Consider the following 19,076-nt stretch of genomic DNA (forward strand, 5'->3'; position numbering starts at 1 on the left):
AGAACGGTGTTACGATTACAGAGTAAGAAAAAGGTCCACACTGTAGACTTAATGCTCAAATGTCCAGGTGATCTGTACAATTGAATGTTTGAAGTGGAAGTTAAGCCCACAAAATAAGAGAGGAGCATAAATACAGCACAAGGAAATGAGAAGTAGACACACAACACCAGGAAAATGAAGAACCTGGAAACCTTCTGTTGGACATACCTTAGATTTAGCATGCCAGCTGAAGTGGAGGCTGTTGGTCTCACTAGGAACAAGCAAGTTGAAGGAGAGCGCATAGTGATTAATGATATCGTTCCTTACGTAATACAGTTCTGCGTCTAGACCTGAAGGAAAGGGAAAAAAAACAAAACATTCAGGATTTTTGAAAGAGAAATAAATAAGTTATAAATGCAAGCTGTGACACAATGACCACAAAAACAGTACAGTGTGTTTTATAGCACGGGATAGTGCTTGATGATAGCCCTCCAGGCCCAACCACCCAACAGTGTGCAGCATTCATGCAAATATGACCATTCTTTCTTGATGTTCCCATTTATGAGCGTTTAGCAGTACTAAGATTATTTTTCAAGGTTTCATGGGCAACTGCACTCAAACACAAGACACGTTCTTACTCCGGAAGCCACCTTACGGCCTTTTTAAGTAAACAGTTACTTATACAATAAGTACTACTTAGTAAATATGGTCCCTAATCTTATCAGCCTTTTCACCCAAGGTAACTGCTCTTGAATTTTAAGCATTCTTATAGTCCCTTTGCACCCTCTCCAGCTCCATGAAGTCCCTTTTGAGCCGAGGTGATCAGAACTGTAGTACTCTAGTATTCTAGATATGGGCACACAATTGCTTCATACAATGGCATTATTATACTTTCTATTTTATTTCCAAAACCTTTGTTGATTATCCCCGATTTATTTGCCTTCTTGACTGCGGACGAAGAGCCAATGTTTTCATGGCGTTATCTACAATGATTCTAAGATCGCTTTCCTGAGACATAATAGATCATTCAGATGTAAAGAGTACAACAGGATTTATTTTTTTGCAGCAACATTTCTCCCAAATGGAAAATTGCTGGATTAATAAATGTGTGCAAGGAAGAAAGGGAAAATACAAAAGTAAAAGCAGTTTGACAACCAAAAAAATTTAATTAAAAAAAAAAAATGTGTGTTGAGTCCAGTGAGTGGGACCGGGGTTATAAAGAGTGAAGCTCAGCTTGTATACAAAATAGGAGTACAAAGAGGGCAAAGTATTCACTTCAAATGCAAATAAGGCTCCGGGGGACCATCAGAAATGCTTGTTACCAGCTGGCACACTATTCTTCAGGTTTATAATTAGGCATTTCTACCTCTTTGAATAAATTAGGTATTTCTTCAATGGCACGAGGAGTTTTAAAAAAGGTTTATGAATTCCATTTCATTATGTTCTTGTTTTATTGCAACCCTTCCACTGCCTGTATCCTTCTTATGACGACGAGAAGAATCTCAACTCCACAGCTTCAATCCATTCAATCATCCACCCGAATGAATCTTACAATCTGTTTTGTGTATTAAACCAACTGAGCCTAATTCCTAGCCTAATGGCCTCCTAATAAGCTAGCGAGAAGAGAGTGATGCTCACAAGAAACCTTGGACTAATTGGACCAATTAAAGGAACAGTATAATCCCCCTGAGCACCTCTCGCTGGCAGCATTACAACACCGTGGTGGCATTGTTCATTAGGCACCCTGAGGGCTTCAGGGGGGGAAGCTTAAACAATCTCTTTTCCATGTTATTTCACTAATCCATACAACTGCATTACCAGGGTTTTATCTGTGTTGTGGCTGTCATTAATTCTGACTGATGTTTTCCAGGATCTTTTAAGGCTTTGTCTAGTTTACCGAGGCACCGTACGTCTATTTACTTATCGGCTTCATTTGACCCATAGCAAAAGGTTACAACTTAAAGTTCCAGTCCCGGTTCAAAAAGTAAAAACTGACTTCCCCCCTCTACCTTCTGATTTTGCACTTCATACAGTCAGTATAGATGCACAATCATTATGGAGGGAACGTAAAAATAAAATGATGCAATGAATGCAAACTTGGAGTAGCTTATACAGTCTTTTCTCCGTTAGAACAAACAGCATGACAAGTGCGGATACATACAACAAGGACTGTGTTTTCATACTGTAGGTATCCTTGGCGTCAGGTTGTCAGGACTTAATTTAAAAAGTTCTAAACACACCTAACCTATTATTAATCTAATGTTAAAAAAAGTAGAGATGCTGCATTGTGCAGCAGAGCTTTCAGTTTGATGAATATTTTAAACTTGCTAAATGAAACTGTACCATTAATACCTCAATTACCAGAGGGACTAGTATTACGTGACTGAGGTCCATCCGGTACCAAAATAAGTAACTTCTCATCCAAACTGATGTCTGAAGAAGGGTAACAGATTTTGATATGACAAACCTTGTGTTTTTGGTACACTTCTCCATTATCCATCCCTTACCCAATGACAATAACCACATGCAATGCATCTACTAAGGCAAGCATGCATGGTCATATGTAGTGATTTTACCCCAACTCAAACACTGCAGTCATAAAACATTACCACACCATTCTGCTGTCCCTATTGTAGTTGTGACTGCCCAAAGATGAGACTGATCATTCATCATAAGAGCAATTGAAGACTTGTGATGACCAACTAGTCTCTCCAATGCATGTGTAATGAGTTCACCTATAAAATGGAGAGATGACAGTGATACTGTATTTCAGAGGTGAGACATGGGCTACAAGTAAGGTCAGTAAGGTCGGTTTGAAAAGCTGAGTCAGTGAGCTCTCCATAGTCACTTTGTTTGCAAGAGTTACAGCAAAGTGGCAGGTTCAAAGAAGGCTTCTGGAATGCATTTGTTTGAAGACTCCTTTGCGTTCACCCAACAAATGTTTGGAGGGACAGCTTCTTCAAGAAATCATTGTAAATTGTGCCCCCACAGGGGCTGTAACACCTCTGAATAAAGCCAACCTCACGCCTAGATCAATATACTGAGCACCGTCTTATGTTGCTCCATAGCAGTGGTTTGAATTTCCCAAATCGCAGTGGATCCATTGGAAATCTTTTTTGCACACTGCTGTTGCTATAGACGTCAGATCTTTTCCAGAGAAATGCAGGCTACACAAATAATGCTGAGATATAATCTTTTCCTTTGCAAGTGCGGGAGCAAAATCAAATAGCAACAATGGACTTGGGTCTCCAAACCAAACGCTAATGTTTGTAAGGAGCTGTAGAGACAGACATATGGTTGAGAGAGGGAGGAAGCAACAGGGAAGGAATTCACTGATCACATTAAAAACCCTCTTTTCAAGCAGTGCTGAGAGGGATCACAACAGCAATAACAAAGACCTAATGTGCTGATTGATAAGGCCCCCCACTGTAGTGCTGTGGCTTTAAAATGTAGCCTATAAATAGCTACTATGGATGAAGTTGAAATGTTAACACAGAACAGGGCAGATGATTATTCTCTATGCCGACTGTGAATCCATGAGAGGTTTAAAATTGCCATCCTTTTGATCTGGGACAAACCCAGACTTTTTGTACAACACCCCGAGACACTGAAAGTGTGACCTTTCTTTTTAACCCAGGAGACGGAAAAATCTCACTTTACAAGAGGTATTCATGCAAGACATTTTTTTTGTGGGGGGCTCTTACAAACGGTCTGCCAAATTCATCCACACCTCAGCTGTGAGCATTGCAACTTTACAATTAGAATACAAACTACAGCAGTAAGTATTGTACAGTGTGCAATATTTGGTACTTTCCAGGAATCAAATCTGATCAGCTTTCAAACTCAACTTGCATCAGAAGCGCATCGTTAAAAATGGTACAGTGTTACAATAAAGTGAAAACAATCTGGGCAACCTTAATGTTATCAAGTGACACTGCAGATTTTTTTTTTTTTACGTTTGCAAAAGACAACTGCTAGTAGTCCGAGAGCAGTTAACCCTTTCTCTGTAAGAGTGCCAAAGCAATGTGTTTCTGGCCCCTCGGTCATCCAAAGGATTACTTCATTATTTGTAAAAAAAAATCTTAAAAGCCCACGTCCCCTTCAGTCTGACATCACTAGAACAGATACAATTATTTTAAAAAGAGCCAACTCATTCCAATACCAGTTTCAGATAATCAGCAGCCAACAACTTGTAGAGATGGGAGGCAGGTACGTTAGGGTACCCTTCCTTAAAAAGCGAGGCTCTGTGGCAACCAAAAATATTACCGCCATACAATGCAGAAATTATTCACTCGTTAAGTGGAACAGCCCTGAATCAGCTCAAAGAAATTATTTCTCTCCTCTGCCAACAAAGGAATAAGCGCACACACACAAGCAGAGGTTATGGCCTGTGGTGACTAGCCTGTACAAAGCTAAATAGATGAAAGGTGTTTTCAAGTTGAATGCCGACATTCAGTAAAATACCTTGCTTTCAAAGGCATATCTGGCTGAGTGCCCGGCTTCCATTAAATGCAGTGTTTATTATTGCTATGTTTTGCCCACAAACCTTTATCATCTCAGTTGTTAAACTGCAAAAAAATAAAAAAAAGTTTTACTCAAAATGTGTGTAGGGAATGCTGGTTCAGAGGACTTGTCACCTCATAAAGGAACATAGCATACCGCCTCTAACAAGATTAGTTTGTCCGCTTCCTGCAGCATTCCCCATCACTGCAGAATTGAGTGCAATAAAACGCAAATGAGAAGGTAATCTTTGTAAATATGTGTTATTGTGCTTTCACTGTTAGGCCGAGCTCATGGCTGTGGCGCGTGCAAGCCACCGCGCGCACTCCTGCAGCTCCAGCGAAGTGTAACAGGCTGCAGGAGATTGGGGGAGGGCCTGGCGGGGGCGTGGTGAACACATCACAGACCTGGTTCGCTCTCATTGGCTGAGCCAGCTCACTTCAGAGCAAAATTTCAAATTGGGGTGTCACGGCAAAATGTAGCAGCGTCGACGCTCGCAGCACCGCAGGCACTTGAGGAACTACCGTAGACAATCAGGTAAGAGTCCAAGTGCGTGCGGATGCAAGCGCGCGCATGTAGCAAACCCGCCACCATAAGCTCGCCCATAGGTTCTCCAAAACATAACTTTCTGCTGACCCACCCCTCCCTGCCCCTAGGGCTTTGTCACCGCCTTCAAATACTAGCTGAAGGAATGGATGCTTATTACCCTCCCAAACAGCATGAGTACGGTAATATGAATCTAAATTCACATCAGACCTAGAGATTGTATTTAGGTTGTTATTAAAGGCTCTGATGATTTACTGCATTTTAATTAAGATATCAGCACCTAGTAATATTGTAATGGATAACTGTGGAAAATATATAATAGTATTAGTGTTTAGTAAGAGTGTAGTATCTCTAGTAACCCTGGGATAGTTCTATATGCAGTTGAGGGCAGTGGTTCTCAGCCCTCTCCTCAGTGAGCCAGCAAACACACAAGGTTTTAGGAATAATCAATGCACTTGCACACAGGTAAATGCACCAATCTTTCCTATTTACAGCATGTTGGGTTTACTTAGAAACTTGGTCTGGCTCAGGGCCAGGGGATAGGTTTGAGAACCACTCGTTTAGGACAACCCAAGATTTACTGTGGTGGTTTAAGAGTTGTGCCAGTGCTCGTGTAGAGTCCAAAACATTTAGGATGCTTGTCCTAGCTATATGGGGCTGTAAAAGCCAGATTAGTGGAGTTTCGATGCCCCGTATAGGTGTAAGAGTAAATCACATTTTTTGGAGTTCTGGTACACAACGGGTTCAATGACTCAGCATGGTTAGTTGCTATGGGATACAAGGGGAAAAGTACAGTTACGAGCACTTACAAATTTAATGGAAGTCACGCCAATGGCATTTATTAAAACACAATCAAATTAATTAATAACAAGTGTTTAAAATTACTTTGTGAGATATACAATGCGGTACAATGCACAACTGTGTGCAATTATAAATGGATATCAAGACAGCAAAAAAGCTGCAAGCAATCAGACATGTTTCATTAACTTTGCTGGATGGCCTAGTCGATTTACCTTTTTAGATGCTCAAAAGCAGAGGTCAAGCTGAGAGATCAGACTGCAAATGAGGGAAGGTTCAGAATGCTAAACTTACACAAAACATGGGAGTCATTTAACTGAAATGTTGCATGGATTACATAGTGAGCGGAGATCCCTACCAATCCGCCAACTTCTGCTTTGTCAGGAATAACACAAACCTTACCCCATTTTTAATTGCAAGCACCAGTTTAAGACAGGGAAAAAATAGGTTTGTTGTTGTTCTAGAAGCAAAACCCATACACAGAATGTAAAAAATTGTGAATACACTGCAGACACAAAAGACCTCACAAATAAAACATGGATCTCTCCTCACATCTGATGATCATGCAATGCTATTCTACCAACTACTGTACTTTTAACAGTCATGTTGTATACCTGAAGACTTTGACGTGCATATATACATGCACACCAAGGGCTGCAGCTTACATTTAAAGGTGTGGTTTCGCCTATGTTTTTTTCATCTTTGTACTAGGTTTGAAGCAGGTCGTCTCTGGAAGTGAAACTGTATTAATTTCAGCTTGGTGAAACCCCTGCTTCCCAAGATCCATACCAAGTGTAGGTTCTCCCGGTACCGTGCCTCCAGGGTGAACAATACAGCGGTTTAAAGGTCCCGCGTCACAAGAAAGCTGCGACATCTCTCGCGGCTTTCTATTCGCCCGCAGGATCACTTATACCTCCATGAAGAACCAGGGCAATGACTGAGGTACATGTCTTGGGTAGCCGTGGTTCCCAGATTCGAAATTAACGTAGTTCAGCTCTGAAGGCCCCGATTCCCACCTTAAGCTCTTTTAAAATGTAGGCAGTTTAAGAAAATGGAATACAAAGATCAAGTACAACTTTATAAGATTATGACTTAACTAAATACTTAGGCCCCGTCCATGGTGGATCCGACTGTGCGAGTGACCCAAACCAATGTAGGCCAGTGCACGTCTGTAGTGTGCACGTGTGCATGTGATGGCCGATGCGGAGCGAGACAAACTGGTTTTTGTTTTTGACGCGCGATGGCCGGGTCACGTACGCGTTTCAGCCAATGAGGGTGAAACGCTCACGTGACGTCACGGGCACGCCCCCCCCCCCCCCCCCATCGCTCAACACTGCAGGAAACAGATCTTGAAAAGTACCGGCGCGCTTGACGTCACGCGTACTGTGTTCGAGACATCAGACTGTAAAAACTCTGCAGTACATTGATTTTACATGTACTTTTAACATACAGCACAGAATATATTGCCAGAATTATATGGATATAAGGTAATTCATTAAATATATATTATTCTTCTAGTTATACTTTAGCATTAACCACTTTATATTGAACAAGGTGAAGATGAATGAGATCTTGGAGACAAAGAGCCAGTGTAATAACGTGACGCACAGCTATGACCAAGATACACACTTTTCAATATGTTGTAACTTTTCAACTTTGTTTTTGCACAGAAGAAAAGTTTGCTGAATACATTAAGCTGTGGCTCTAAAAAGTCTGTTTCCTGTATTCACAAAAATCATTTCATGAATACATACATTTCGCTCGTATTACATTTCAGTTTAAAATATAGTTTTAATCAACAACAAAAGTCTCGGTTTTGATTCTAAACTTCCTAAAGCACTTATTTCCTTACAAAGGAGAACCTTCTCAAATAACAATTCACATGGCCAGCAGCTTTTCTCAACAATTGCCTCCATAACAATATCCATTGCCTGCAGGGACTTGGTTACTATACATTTACAGTGGTGGGGGTGGGAACCCAGCCAGGAAATAAATGGTTGGGTTACCAAAAGGTCAGTGAAGATGAGTGAATAATGAACTTAATAGTTTGACCTTTCTTCGTTTATTTATTTTTCAGTAGACAATTTTTCTTGCACGTTTTTCTTTCCTTCTAGGTATCCATGTTAAAATGGATAAGCACCATAAAGTGACAATATGAGTGCTCATTTGCATGTCATTACCCAGAATCCATGGCTGCAGTGAAGGTCATGTATGTTTAAGCGATTATGGGGAAAGCCAGGTTTGTGGCGCTGAGACATGTGAATGTGCTCATAAGTGTTAATTGTATTTGCTCTTTTCTATGTCAAACGATTTTTGCTTTGGGTACTTAATAGTGGACGTTGTAAACTACATATGGTGACCCATCAGTAGATTGGGGGATGTACCTTGAATGTAAGTATCGAAACAACTGTTTAAATCAGCAGCATCTGATATTGAGTGGTGCTGGCCCCTGTTCACCTCTATAGCATGCAAGAAACCAGCAGGAGATTTCTTTCCCACAGTAAAGATTGCTATTTTGGTATCTTGAGAGTTAGAGTGATTTATAGGTGAGTAATTGTATGACAAAAAAGGCCTGTCCACACCCATGGAAACTGACCCACACAAACAGACATGTAAAACATGTTGTTGGAATGTTTATCCTCCAACTATCCTGAAGAAACAAAGCCGCATTTTCATATCTATGTGCCCTGTTGTTAAATGCAAGCCACATACAATAAATTATGTGATATAATGCAAGCCGCGTGCACACTTGTCAGTCAAGGGTACAGACAGACATGGCCACTCCCAAGAAGCTAAAGTGTTTCATGCCAAAAATATCATAAACATGAAAGTACAATTTGATTGATAAAATACAGTGAATTTTGATTGTGAAGGCGCGTGTTCGGCACATACCCCTTAGATTTGTGTGTGTATATGTGTATATATGTCTATGTATATATGTATTTTGTGTGTATGTGTATGTATGTGTATGTATATATATATATGTATGTATGTGTGTATGTATATGTATGTGCATACACACGTGTGTATGATAGCATACCAGACAGGGATATAGACAGCTTTCCTGGGGCCCAGGACAACAGTTTCCCCTGCCCTCCCCCCCCCCCCGTGTCGGTGGCTTTTGCGAGACTCCCCATCTATCTCTTCCCCCCGACCTCTCACCTCTCCCTCAGTCGCACACAATATCCCCTGCACATCACATCCCCCTGCACCTCACATCAAATACTCCCCCCCTGCGCCTCACATCGTCCTCACTCCCCCCCCCCCTTAATCTCACATCACCCTCCTCCCCTGCACATCGTGCACGCACCTTCTGTACCCTGCCTTCAAGCCTCCGAACTTTCGGCACGGCCTACACAGGAGGCCGCCCGCAACAGCACCGGAGAGAGGCCTGCTGCAGGAGGGGGAAAGCTGGGGCCCGGTACCCATGCGTGGAGCTGCCGTCCCCGGGGCACCTGGAGCCTGGCCAGAGGTCAGGTAACAGCCAGTGACGGCCGTCTGGCTGGCCGGGCCCACCCCGCAACCTTGGGGTCAGGGACAATTGTCCCGGCTCTCCTCCCCTGACGGCGGCCCTTATACCAGAGCACTGGTCAGGATCACAGACAGTTGTCCCCCTGACACTGTGTCCTCCACAGTGCTTACTCCAGGGACCACCATGCTTGAGCAGGCACTTGGCATGGTGAGTTGCGGCCCCTACACCTGCAGCTGTGGGCCGGTGCTTACAACGCAACTGTGAGTGGAGGCCTAGGGCCGGGACTTTGGCCCCGTTTCCATCTCACACCCCGGACAGGAGACCCCAGGTAGCCGGTCACAGACAGAAGCACTGGGCTCTCAGGGTGTCAGTCAGATGCAGCGGTACTGTGCTCCGGGAGGGTCGGGCCCAATCATGCAGTCCCAGAAGCGCACATTCTGGCTGCAAGGACAGTGTGTTTTCCTAGGGCCGGAATGTAGCTGATGTGTCTGTGCATGTGCTGAGTACTGTGAATGTTTGTGCGCATGCGCAAAATACTAGAAATGCTTCTGCACGAGCGCAGTCAGTTCCGTCATTTTTTTCGTGACAATTTTCAGGTTTTTTTCCCTATGAGATTTTTTTAGATGGCACTGCTTCAAAAGGATTGAAAGAGGGAGGAGGAAAGGGTTACTTTCTTATTGCTGAAGAACTGTTGTGAAGTGAAGAGTAGCACTATGCTTTTTAAAAGTTCTGCCAGGATATGGAAGTAAAAGTGACTGCACTTTTACAGCATAGGGCAAACACAGAACTGCTATATTGCTGTACTCCATAGATTAGATTAACATGTAAATGAAGTGTATGTCAGGACCCAGTAAGATCAGGCTACAAAGTTTTATTGTAAAGCATTGTACTGCAACAAAAGAAAAATAATGAAGTACCCAAGAAGTGTACGTTTATGGTTTCTCAACATACAAATCAATCTTGCTCCATTGGACACAAAGAGATCGCAATCCATATTTTTCATATGACATAGTAGACATGCAAATCAAAATGGAAAACAGCAGTGATCGTGAAATAGAATTTCTAATAAACGGACCTTTTAATGTGAGTTTATAGAAGTGAATGCACCTTGCAGAGGAATCACAGTGGGTAGGCTAGCGTTTCCATGAATGTGAATGCTAGAAGAGGTCAGGCTTATTTCTTCATGGAGTATACAGATGAAGTCAACGTTATTGCAACCTGTGGAGCGCTGCAGCAGGACATGCACAACGCACCAGAAGCGGCCATGGATGAGCAGGGAGTGGGGCTGTTACAATCTCACCCACGGGAACGTGCCACTATTTGGCATAGAGGAGAGAGCGAGACAGGGAGAGAGGGAGAGATTGTATGTATATAGAGATTATACACACACACTATTATCCAATGGAAATGTTTACATACAAACGAGTCTTGTCCATAGAACAAAACAAAAAAAACAGCCTTGAATAGCTGACACTAAAACTACTGGAATAAACAATTTAATTTCTCCCTTATTTAGTCATAAGAAATGTTTGTTCTCCTTTTTCTGAAAAAAAAAAAAAAAAAAAACAACTAATGTCTCTCCGGCCCTGCATGTTTAAATTGAAGAGAAAATTAATGTACATTAGAGGAATTCATTTTCACAGAATGGTTTTGCAACAGATATTACATACCACAAGCAAAATCAACGCATTATCTGCAAGTTTATAATCCAGGAATCAGATAATAGTTTCTTCTTCATACAACATATAAAACTGTGTGTATGTGTCCCAATACATTACGATATATGTTGACTGCACATTTTCAATTTACACATTAGATAATCCATACCAGAGTTATATATGTTGCTGTCTTTCTCAAAGTTCGGCTATTGGTCCAAACCAACAAAGCTTTGATCCTCATCTAAATGTGTGTGAATTATAGATGTGCCACATTGATGCTGGTCTAACATGGTAACAAGGTACACTTGGTGAATCCCCATGAACCCCAGATAAATATATTACCATATGAAAACCCTACGTACTTCTAAATTTAGACTTTGTAATACAAGATTAGCGAAATACAGAATCATGCACATGGAATATCTATGGCAGATCATTAAATTATCAGTTTTATATGTTTCTTTGAAAATGGTGACAAATCCAGTGGATTGAACATCTGGCAATTAGACAAAGCAGGCTTACAGGAAATGCCTGCGATGCCGGCACTTTGACTTACTGCTGGAAGACGCTTTTTAAACTACCAAAGTTAAGTAACAAAAACCAGTGGGAGGGCAAGCATCTGGGTCAATTTACAAAGAACCTATAAGAAAACAAAGTAAAATGGTTCATGGATTCATTCTGGGGTGTTTAAAATAAGGTGCAACGGACTAATGTAAGCAATCAACAAACTGGAAGGTTATAAAAATTGAAAAAAATTAAAAACCAGGATAGAGCGCAAAAGTGTCGGCATGACATATAAATGATGGCAACCATTATTTAAAATGTACATGGATTGATATGAACAATACAGGAAACTGAAATGCTTTCACCAACATGGTATAGGAAAGTTATTAGTACTTCGAACAACCTTACTACTTGTTCTTCAAATTTAAAAAAAAAATTGCACGCCATTTAACATGCTGTATTTATATCAGCATTTCTCGGAAATTCGTAGGGGCTAAACAAATGAGTTAAGAGGTCAGATTAAGATAACCAGATAAGATAAGCATAACCGGCTTCATTTCCAGTCACCAAAATTAGGTTTGCTAAAACATGTTACTAAAGTTCTGTATCTGTAAAAATACTTCATTTGTTTCATGTCTAGACATTAATAACACACTGAGAAAATGTGCCTGTGGTAGAGAATGGATTTTACTTTTCTTGCATGCTTTGTTACACAGATCTGCACAAAAGTCTGTTACATTCCAGCGCATTTGGTTTAGATGAAGCCTGCATGACTACATTACTCCCACCCTGCAGGTCTGGCCTCTTTATCAACTTTCATTATAAAAAGCACACTGTGCAGGTTGTGATAAAATGTACATGTGGTACATATTAATTCAAATTCTATTGCCTTGCTTGCTCTTCCCTCCGCCTCACCAAGATCAACAAGGACTGGTTTTCTTAATGGGCTCAAGACCATCTCCTTGTAATCAGAATTTATCATACATGTCAATTCTTTTGTAATATTTCAACCAATAGCCCAACAGCCTGGCTGCCAACATCTCACGTCTGCTCCTAAGATAGACATGGTCACCATTATCCTCTCTCTAAACACATTCACAACACTGAACACTTATTTTGCCTAAGATCCAAAAGTTGGAAAAACATCTTTCTGCTCCATCAAGTTTCTCATATTGCTCCTTCTAAAATGGGACGTTTGGAAATGGTCAATTGAAATATGGGAATGAAGGCACACATACACACATGATTAAATATGTACCTTTTGCTCCTCGCTTAAATAACCAGCTCAAGCAGAAATGTGGGTTAAAGCAGATTAAATTAATCAGAAATGTAAAAATAGAAAAAGTGGTTCTTTAACAATGGTTGTAAGAGACATCGTGACAACATGCTATTCAAATGAGCCTAAAATATTTGTGCAAGACGAAGATGGTAAAAATCGTACTCACAAAACAGTGTAAAAAACAAAACCATCATGGGATCTGTTTTCATTTTGGACGTAAAGATAATGGCAAACAATACAATGTGTAGTTTTACTATTCCAAACAAACCAGAATCATGCTGTAGAATTGACGACACTGTAGGATCTTACACTGTGGTGTCATTAAACATTTGAAGCACATTTCAGATGCTCTGGTGAATAAGAAACTCAGTGGCTCAGAAAGGATTTAAACGAATGCCGGAGTACAGGACAAATACTTTCTTGCAGCGCCACAAAAAGACTTTCTGTACAGCTTCCTTAGAGAATAAACATTGCATCATACTAAAAATGTAATCACACTGCCAAGTTATTTGCTCTTTATATGCTTTAGCATATTTCACAGGCTTTATTTATTGCAAGTCTCAGTTTCATCTCTAACCTGTTTTCCTTTAGCAAAATTATTCTGTGTGTAAACCAGCAATATCTAAAGAAAGCTTGTGTAGAACACCATATTGTTTGCATGTTACGCAGATATATTTGCCCCAAAGAAAATTAAAAACACTCACTGACTAACTTATGTCACGCCAATCAGGTTTGCCTACAATATGTTTGGCCTACATTATGTAACCCAAGATGTATTTAGAATTAGATTCTCAACTCCATACAACTTTTTGTCTGGTAAAGCATGTAAAAAAAAAACAAGCCTTGGAGGGAAGATATTTATATCTGTAGGTTCCTCAATACAACTTTTAGAAATCTCTGCTCCAAAGAGCTTACGATCCTTTCACCAAATGCCTATTATAAAATACATTTGTAAAGAGCGAAGTACAAAGCTGGTGCTGTATAAATCTACAAAATATAAAATATGAGTGGGCTATTAAAACCAAAGTTCTTCCAGAATCAGACAACAATCGGTTCCAGCTTCCTATTGGACGGCCATATAAATATCCTTTTAAAATCAGGAAGCAAACCCTGTAACTTTACAGGCAAGTATCTCGGAAATTGGGGAGTGCATAGAGCTGAATATAGCCTTGTTCAGCTCTGGTGGACGACCTTCCACCCCCCACCCCCCAATCCTGTAAGAAAATAAAAATTACGGGGGGAGGGGGGACTTTACTTAAATGGTGCAGTCCCACATAGGCAGACAGTTTAATTTCTTAGGTGCCTCTAAATGGGGAAATGTTTGTCAATCAGGTGTTTTCTTTCCCTTATCGGAGAGGCAATAAAGATAAGGGATGCAGGGAAGGGGGGAGGAGGGGAGCGCTCTGGTCGTACCAGCATTTGCTGATCACACAGGGACATCACACAACAGGGAACCGAGGAAAATCAAACCCCTGCCACAACTTAACTTTACACCAAAACATGTAAAATACGTATAGGTGTCATATTTGGGTTAAAAAAAACAAACAAATGAATGGATGAAACCGCTTAAATAGATCACTGGAATTCGTGCACTTATGACGGATTGCCCTTTTAAGGACACCACAATGAGTCTCATATATTCAGACCAGTGATTATCAACAGGAGTTCCGCGAGCACCCCTCACTGGTTCCGCGGTTGAGCCGGGACAACTCTCCCAGCTTTCCCAGACCCGGAGGCAACCCCAAAGTGCAGTGACCCGGCGTCTCGGAGCTCAGCAGCAGCAGCCTGGTCACTGCTATCCTTCCGCTTCCTGCTTGTGCCGTCAACTTGCAGCTGACAGGGGGGAGAGGAAGCATCAGCAAGAGAGCCGGCTCCCATGCTGCCTGCTCGCGAGACGGAGCGCCGTGACATTGCGCTTGCTTGCAGCAGAGGCGATTCCTGGACTGAGCTGATCCGCGAGGGGCGTGTCATGGGGCATGGCCATGACATCACAGAGCTGGTCTGCTCTCATTGGGCGAACCGCTCACGTGGCCCGCAAATACAAAATAATTTGTCTCGGCAAGAAGCTCTCCGGCCAACGCTTGCGCACACCATCCATGATCACATTACCCCAATGTGATTCAACGCACAGCTCTCTCTCACGCAAGCAAGCAGCATGGATGAGGCCTTAAAGAGACAGTGTGTCGGTGTGGAGGAGAGTGTGTGTGTGAGGGAGAGTGTGCGCATGTGTGGGGAGGGGGGGAGAGAGTGTGTGTGGGCGAGGGTGTGTGTGTGTGTGTGTATGGGCGAAAGTGTGTGTGTGTGGGCGAGGGTGTGTGTGTGAGAGGATGTGTGTGTGTGTGTGTGTATGTGTGTGGGCGAGGTTGTGTGTATGTGTGTGTGTGGGCGAGGGTATGTGTGTGTGGGCAAGGGTGTGTGTGTGTGGGCGTGTGTATGTGTGTGGGCCAGGGTGTGTGTGGGCGAGGGTCCATCCGCAGGGGGGTCAGCGTTTGTTTTTCCCTGACTCCCCTGCGGGTGGACCCCTCAATTGGAAGATCTTTACCCTTTGGACATTTTACTATCACAGTGTGGCATGGATGGTCTCATGGACTATGGTAACTGATGTGAACTGTTAACCATTCTTGATCCCATACTAACAGTCTCTTTTTGGTACTGTGCCTGGTTTGCCTTGATTATACCAACTGCATTTACGGTGTATGTATATAACATATGTATTTGACATCAGCATGTATTAGGCAATTTGGTGCATGTGTTATCTATGCTTGCTGTGTGGTTTTATATTCACTAGGGGTGAGGCCGGCCTTGTAGGTTCAATGGGTTATTGTTAACTCCTTGTACTACATATATTTTGTGCTTATAGGCTTTTTTTTCCCTTGCCTTGGGTATTAGGGGTCCATCAGTATCTTCATAGGGGATTTCCCCTGTCTGATACATATTCTATCACAGGAGGATGTCAGGGTTTGTTTTAATATTTTTTGTATATTATGTGTGATTATTTGTGCTGTTAAATAAATCATAATTTTCTTTGATATTTGTTCTGAGTATACTTGAGTGCTGAGTTGGGACGCTTTTCTTTTTCTTTTCATTGGTATGTGTATGTGTATGTAAATGTGTATGTGTATATATACACACACACACACACACACACACACACACACACGTACGTACGTAGAGGTATCAGTACCGTGTTAGCCGAGCTTCAATAATCAAAAAATAAATAGATGATACCGTTCTGTGGCTAACAAAATACTTTTATTTGTGCGAGCTTTCGAGATACACTGATCTCTTATTCCGGTGATGTAACAATGAATGAAGCAAGCAAAGGGTATACTTAAAAACAGTGTCTCTTGGAATGTAATCTGTGCTTGTCCCTCCCCCCGTGTGTGGATGTGATTTATGGCTAGAGGTGTTAAATGGTTCCTGAAAGTTAGTGATGTAAGAGTGTGTGGGAGTATCTGTGTGAATATAAATGAATGGAGAGTCCACCGTGTATACAGTGCTGTGGTGCAAAAAGGTGTGTGTGGAGTGGGAGTTAATATAAATGGTGTGGGTAGGTGTGGAAATGTGAGAGATTGTAGCATAACTAAAAGTGTGTGTAGATACTATGTGGTCCCTATTGGTGTTTAGGGATGGAAAAACAAGGAGTATTTATATGTGTAAGAGACAGCTGTGTGTGCATACATATAGCACAGTATGTACAGACATGGCCTTTAGCGCTCATGGGAAGAGAGTTTACTTGTGTCAGTAATGACTCATAAAATTTCGATCTCTGTTTAGGCCACCGCTAAGTGTCCCGAACAGTTGCTTAAATTTGTATTCATGCAACCGTCTCTCTTTTGGTGTTTTAAGATTACCTTTGAGTATAGCAACCCTCAGATCGTTCATCTTATGGCCAGAATCAGAGAAATGTTCGCCGACAGGACCGTCTCTTGTTCCGCATGGTTTGCTGTGGCGATGCAGGTTCATTCTCTTGTTTAGCCCCTGCCCCGTCTCACCTATGTAGTAGCAGCCCCCTGGGCATTTCATGAGGTACACGACATTGCTGGAGGAACCTTCCTCTGATTTTGTATTCCCGATTCCTGTGTGGTATTTGTATTGTGTCCGCTGTGTAGAGTATTGAGCAGGTTTTGCATCTTGCGGCCTGGCATGGTTTTGTCCCGCATTCAGTTGTACTGCTGAATACTTTACTCCTCACCATAATATTCTTGAGATTATGAGGTTGTCTGTATGATAATAAGGGTGTTTCAGGGAAGACCTGTTGCAGATAGATATATATACAGGTAAACCCCGTTATAGCGCGGTCCTCGGGGTCCACCCCGAGACCACCGCGTTAGTAACGGGGTCGCGCTAATTTTTAAAAAAATGGCTGATCGGGAGGGAGCGAGGAGGGAAGGAAGGAAGAGGCCTGCACAACATGCAGCCCGTCTGGCCTCTCTGTGGGGCCCGCGATGACTCTGGCCGGGCGCCAGTTAATTAAATAAATTTTAAAAAAAAAGTTTAAAAAAACGGCGGCGATTCATCCCTCCTAGCCCCCTCCCTCTCCCTCCCAGCCCCCTCCCTCTCAGCCCCCTCCCTCTCCCTCTCAGCAGCCATGTGTTTTTTTTTTCTTCCGGAGAGGTCAGAGCATGAGGGGGCGGGGCTTAGTACCGGTGCTGATCTGATCTAAGGTAGGTGGTGTGTGTGTGTGTGTGTGTGTGTGTGTGTGTGTGTGTGTTTGTGTTTGTGTGTGTGTTTGTGTTTGTGTTTGTGTTTGTGTTTGTGTGTGTGTGTGTGTAAAACGGGCTGGTGGGGAGGTGTGTGTGAAAAACGGGCTGGTGGGGGTGGGCTGCTGACATGTGAGGGGGGGTGGGCTGCTGATATGTGAGGGGGGATGGGCTGCTGACATGTGAGGGGGGGGGGTGGGCTGCTGACATGTGAGGGGGGGGTGGGCTGCTGACATGTGAGGGGGTGGGCTGCTGACATGTGAGGGGGGGGTGGGCTGCTGACGTGAGGGGGGGGTGGGCTGCTGACATGTGAGGGGAGGGGTGGGCTGTGTGAGTGTATTGTGAGAGCTGAGTGCAGTGAGAGTGTATTGTGAGAGCTGAGTGCAGTGAGAGTGTGCTGTGAGCAGTGTGCAGTGAGAGTGTGCTGTGAGCAGTGTGCAGTGAGAGTGTGTGCAGTGAGTGCTGGGAGAGTCTGGTGTGTGCAGTGTGAGTGTGTGGAGTGTGAGTGTGTGGAGTGGGAGTGTGCAGTGGGAGTGGGAATGTGCAGTGGGAGTGGGAGTGTGCAGTGGGAGTGCGTGCGTGCAGTGGGAGTGCGTGCGTGCAGTGAGAGTGCGTGCGTGCAGTGAGAGTGCGTGCGTGCAGTGAGAGTGCGTGCGTGCAGTGAGAGTGCGTGCGTGCAGTGAGAGTGCGTGCGTGCAGTGAGAGTGCGTGCGTGCAGTGAGAGTGCGTGCGTGCAGTGAGAGTGCGTGCGTGCGTGCGTGCAGTGAGAGTGCGTGCGTGCGTGCAGTGAGAGTGCGTGCGTGCGTGCGTGCAGTGAGAGTGCGTGCGTGCGTGCGTGCAGTGAGAGTGCGTGCGTGCGTGCGTGCAGTGAGAGTGCGTGCGTGCGTGCGTGCAGTGAGAGTGCGTGCGTGCAGTGAGAGTGCGTGCGTGCAGTGAGAGTGCGTGCGTGCAGTGAGAGTGCGTGCGTGCAGTGAGAGTGCGTGCGTGCAGTGAGAGTGCGTGCGTGCAGTGAGAGTGCGTGCGTGCAGTGAGAGTGCGTGCGTGCAGTGAGAGTGCGTGCGTGCAGTGAGAGTGCGTGCGTGCAGTGAGAGTGCGTGCGTGCAGTGAGTGCGTGCGTGCAGTGAGTGCGTGCGTGCAGTGAGAGTGCGTGCGTGCAGTGAGAGTGCGTGCGTGCAGTGAGAGTGCGTGCGTGCAGTGAGAGTGCGTGCGTGCAGTGAGAGTGCGTGCGTGCAGTGAGAGTGCGTGCGTGCAGTGAGAGTGCGTGCGTGCAGTGAGAGTGCGTGCGTGCAGTGAGAGTGCGTGCGTGCAGTGAGAGTGCGTGCGTGCAGTGAGAGTGTGTGCAGTGTGCAGTGAGAGTGTGTGCAGTGTGCAGTGAGAGTGTGTGCAGTGTGCAGTGAGAGTGTGTGCAGTGTGCAGTGAGAGTGTGTGCAGTGTGCAGTGAGAGTGTGTGCAGTGTGCAGTGAGAGTGTGTGCAGTGAGAGTGTGTGCAGTGAGCAGTGTGTGCAGTGAGCAGTGTGTGCAGTGAGCAGTGTGTGCAGTGAGCAGTGTGTGCAGTGAGCAGTGTGTGCAGTAAAAATTATAACGGGGTTTACCTGTATATATATATATCTATGTGTGTTCGACAAACCTATACATTT

The 19,076-nt window shown here is 43.6% G+C and overlaps 1 protein-coding gene across 2 annotated transcripts in view; it reads right to left on the minus strand.

Moving 5' to 3' along the window:
* Positions 1–19,076, minus strand: part of RYK (receptor like tyrosine kinase) — a 115,851-nt gene that overhangs the window by 63,044 nt on the left and 33,731 nt on the right. For both annotated transcript variants that reach the window (XM_075570273.1, XM_075570272.1), the window contains exon 2: positions 208–329. In XM_075570273.1, the coding sequence (XP_075426388.1) occupies positions 208–329 (122 nt within the window). The remainder of the gene's footprint in view (positions 1–207; positions 330–19,076) is intronic.

Source organism: Ascaphus truei, chromosome 14, assembly GCF_040206685.1.
Source record: "Ascaphus truei isolate aAscTru1 chromosome 14, aAscTru1.hap1, whole genome shotgun sequence".
Lineage (NCBI taxonomy): Eukaryota > Metazoa > Chordata > Amphibia > Anura > Ascaphidae > Ascaphus > Ascaphus truei.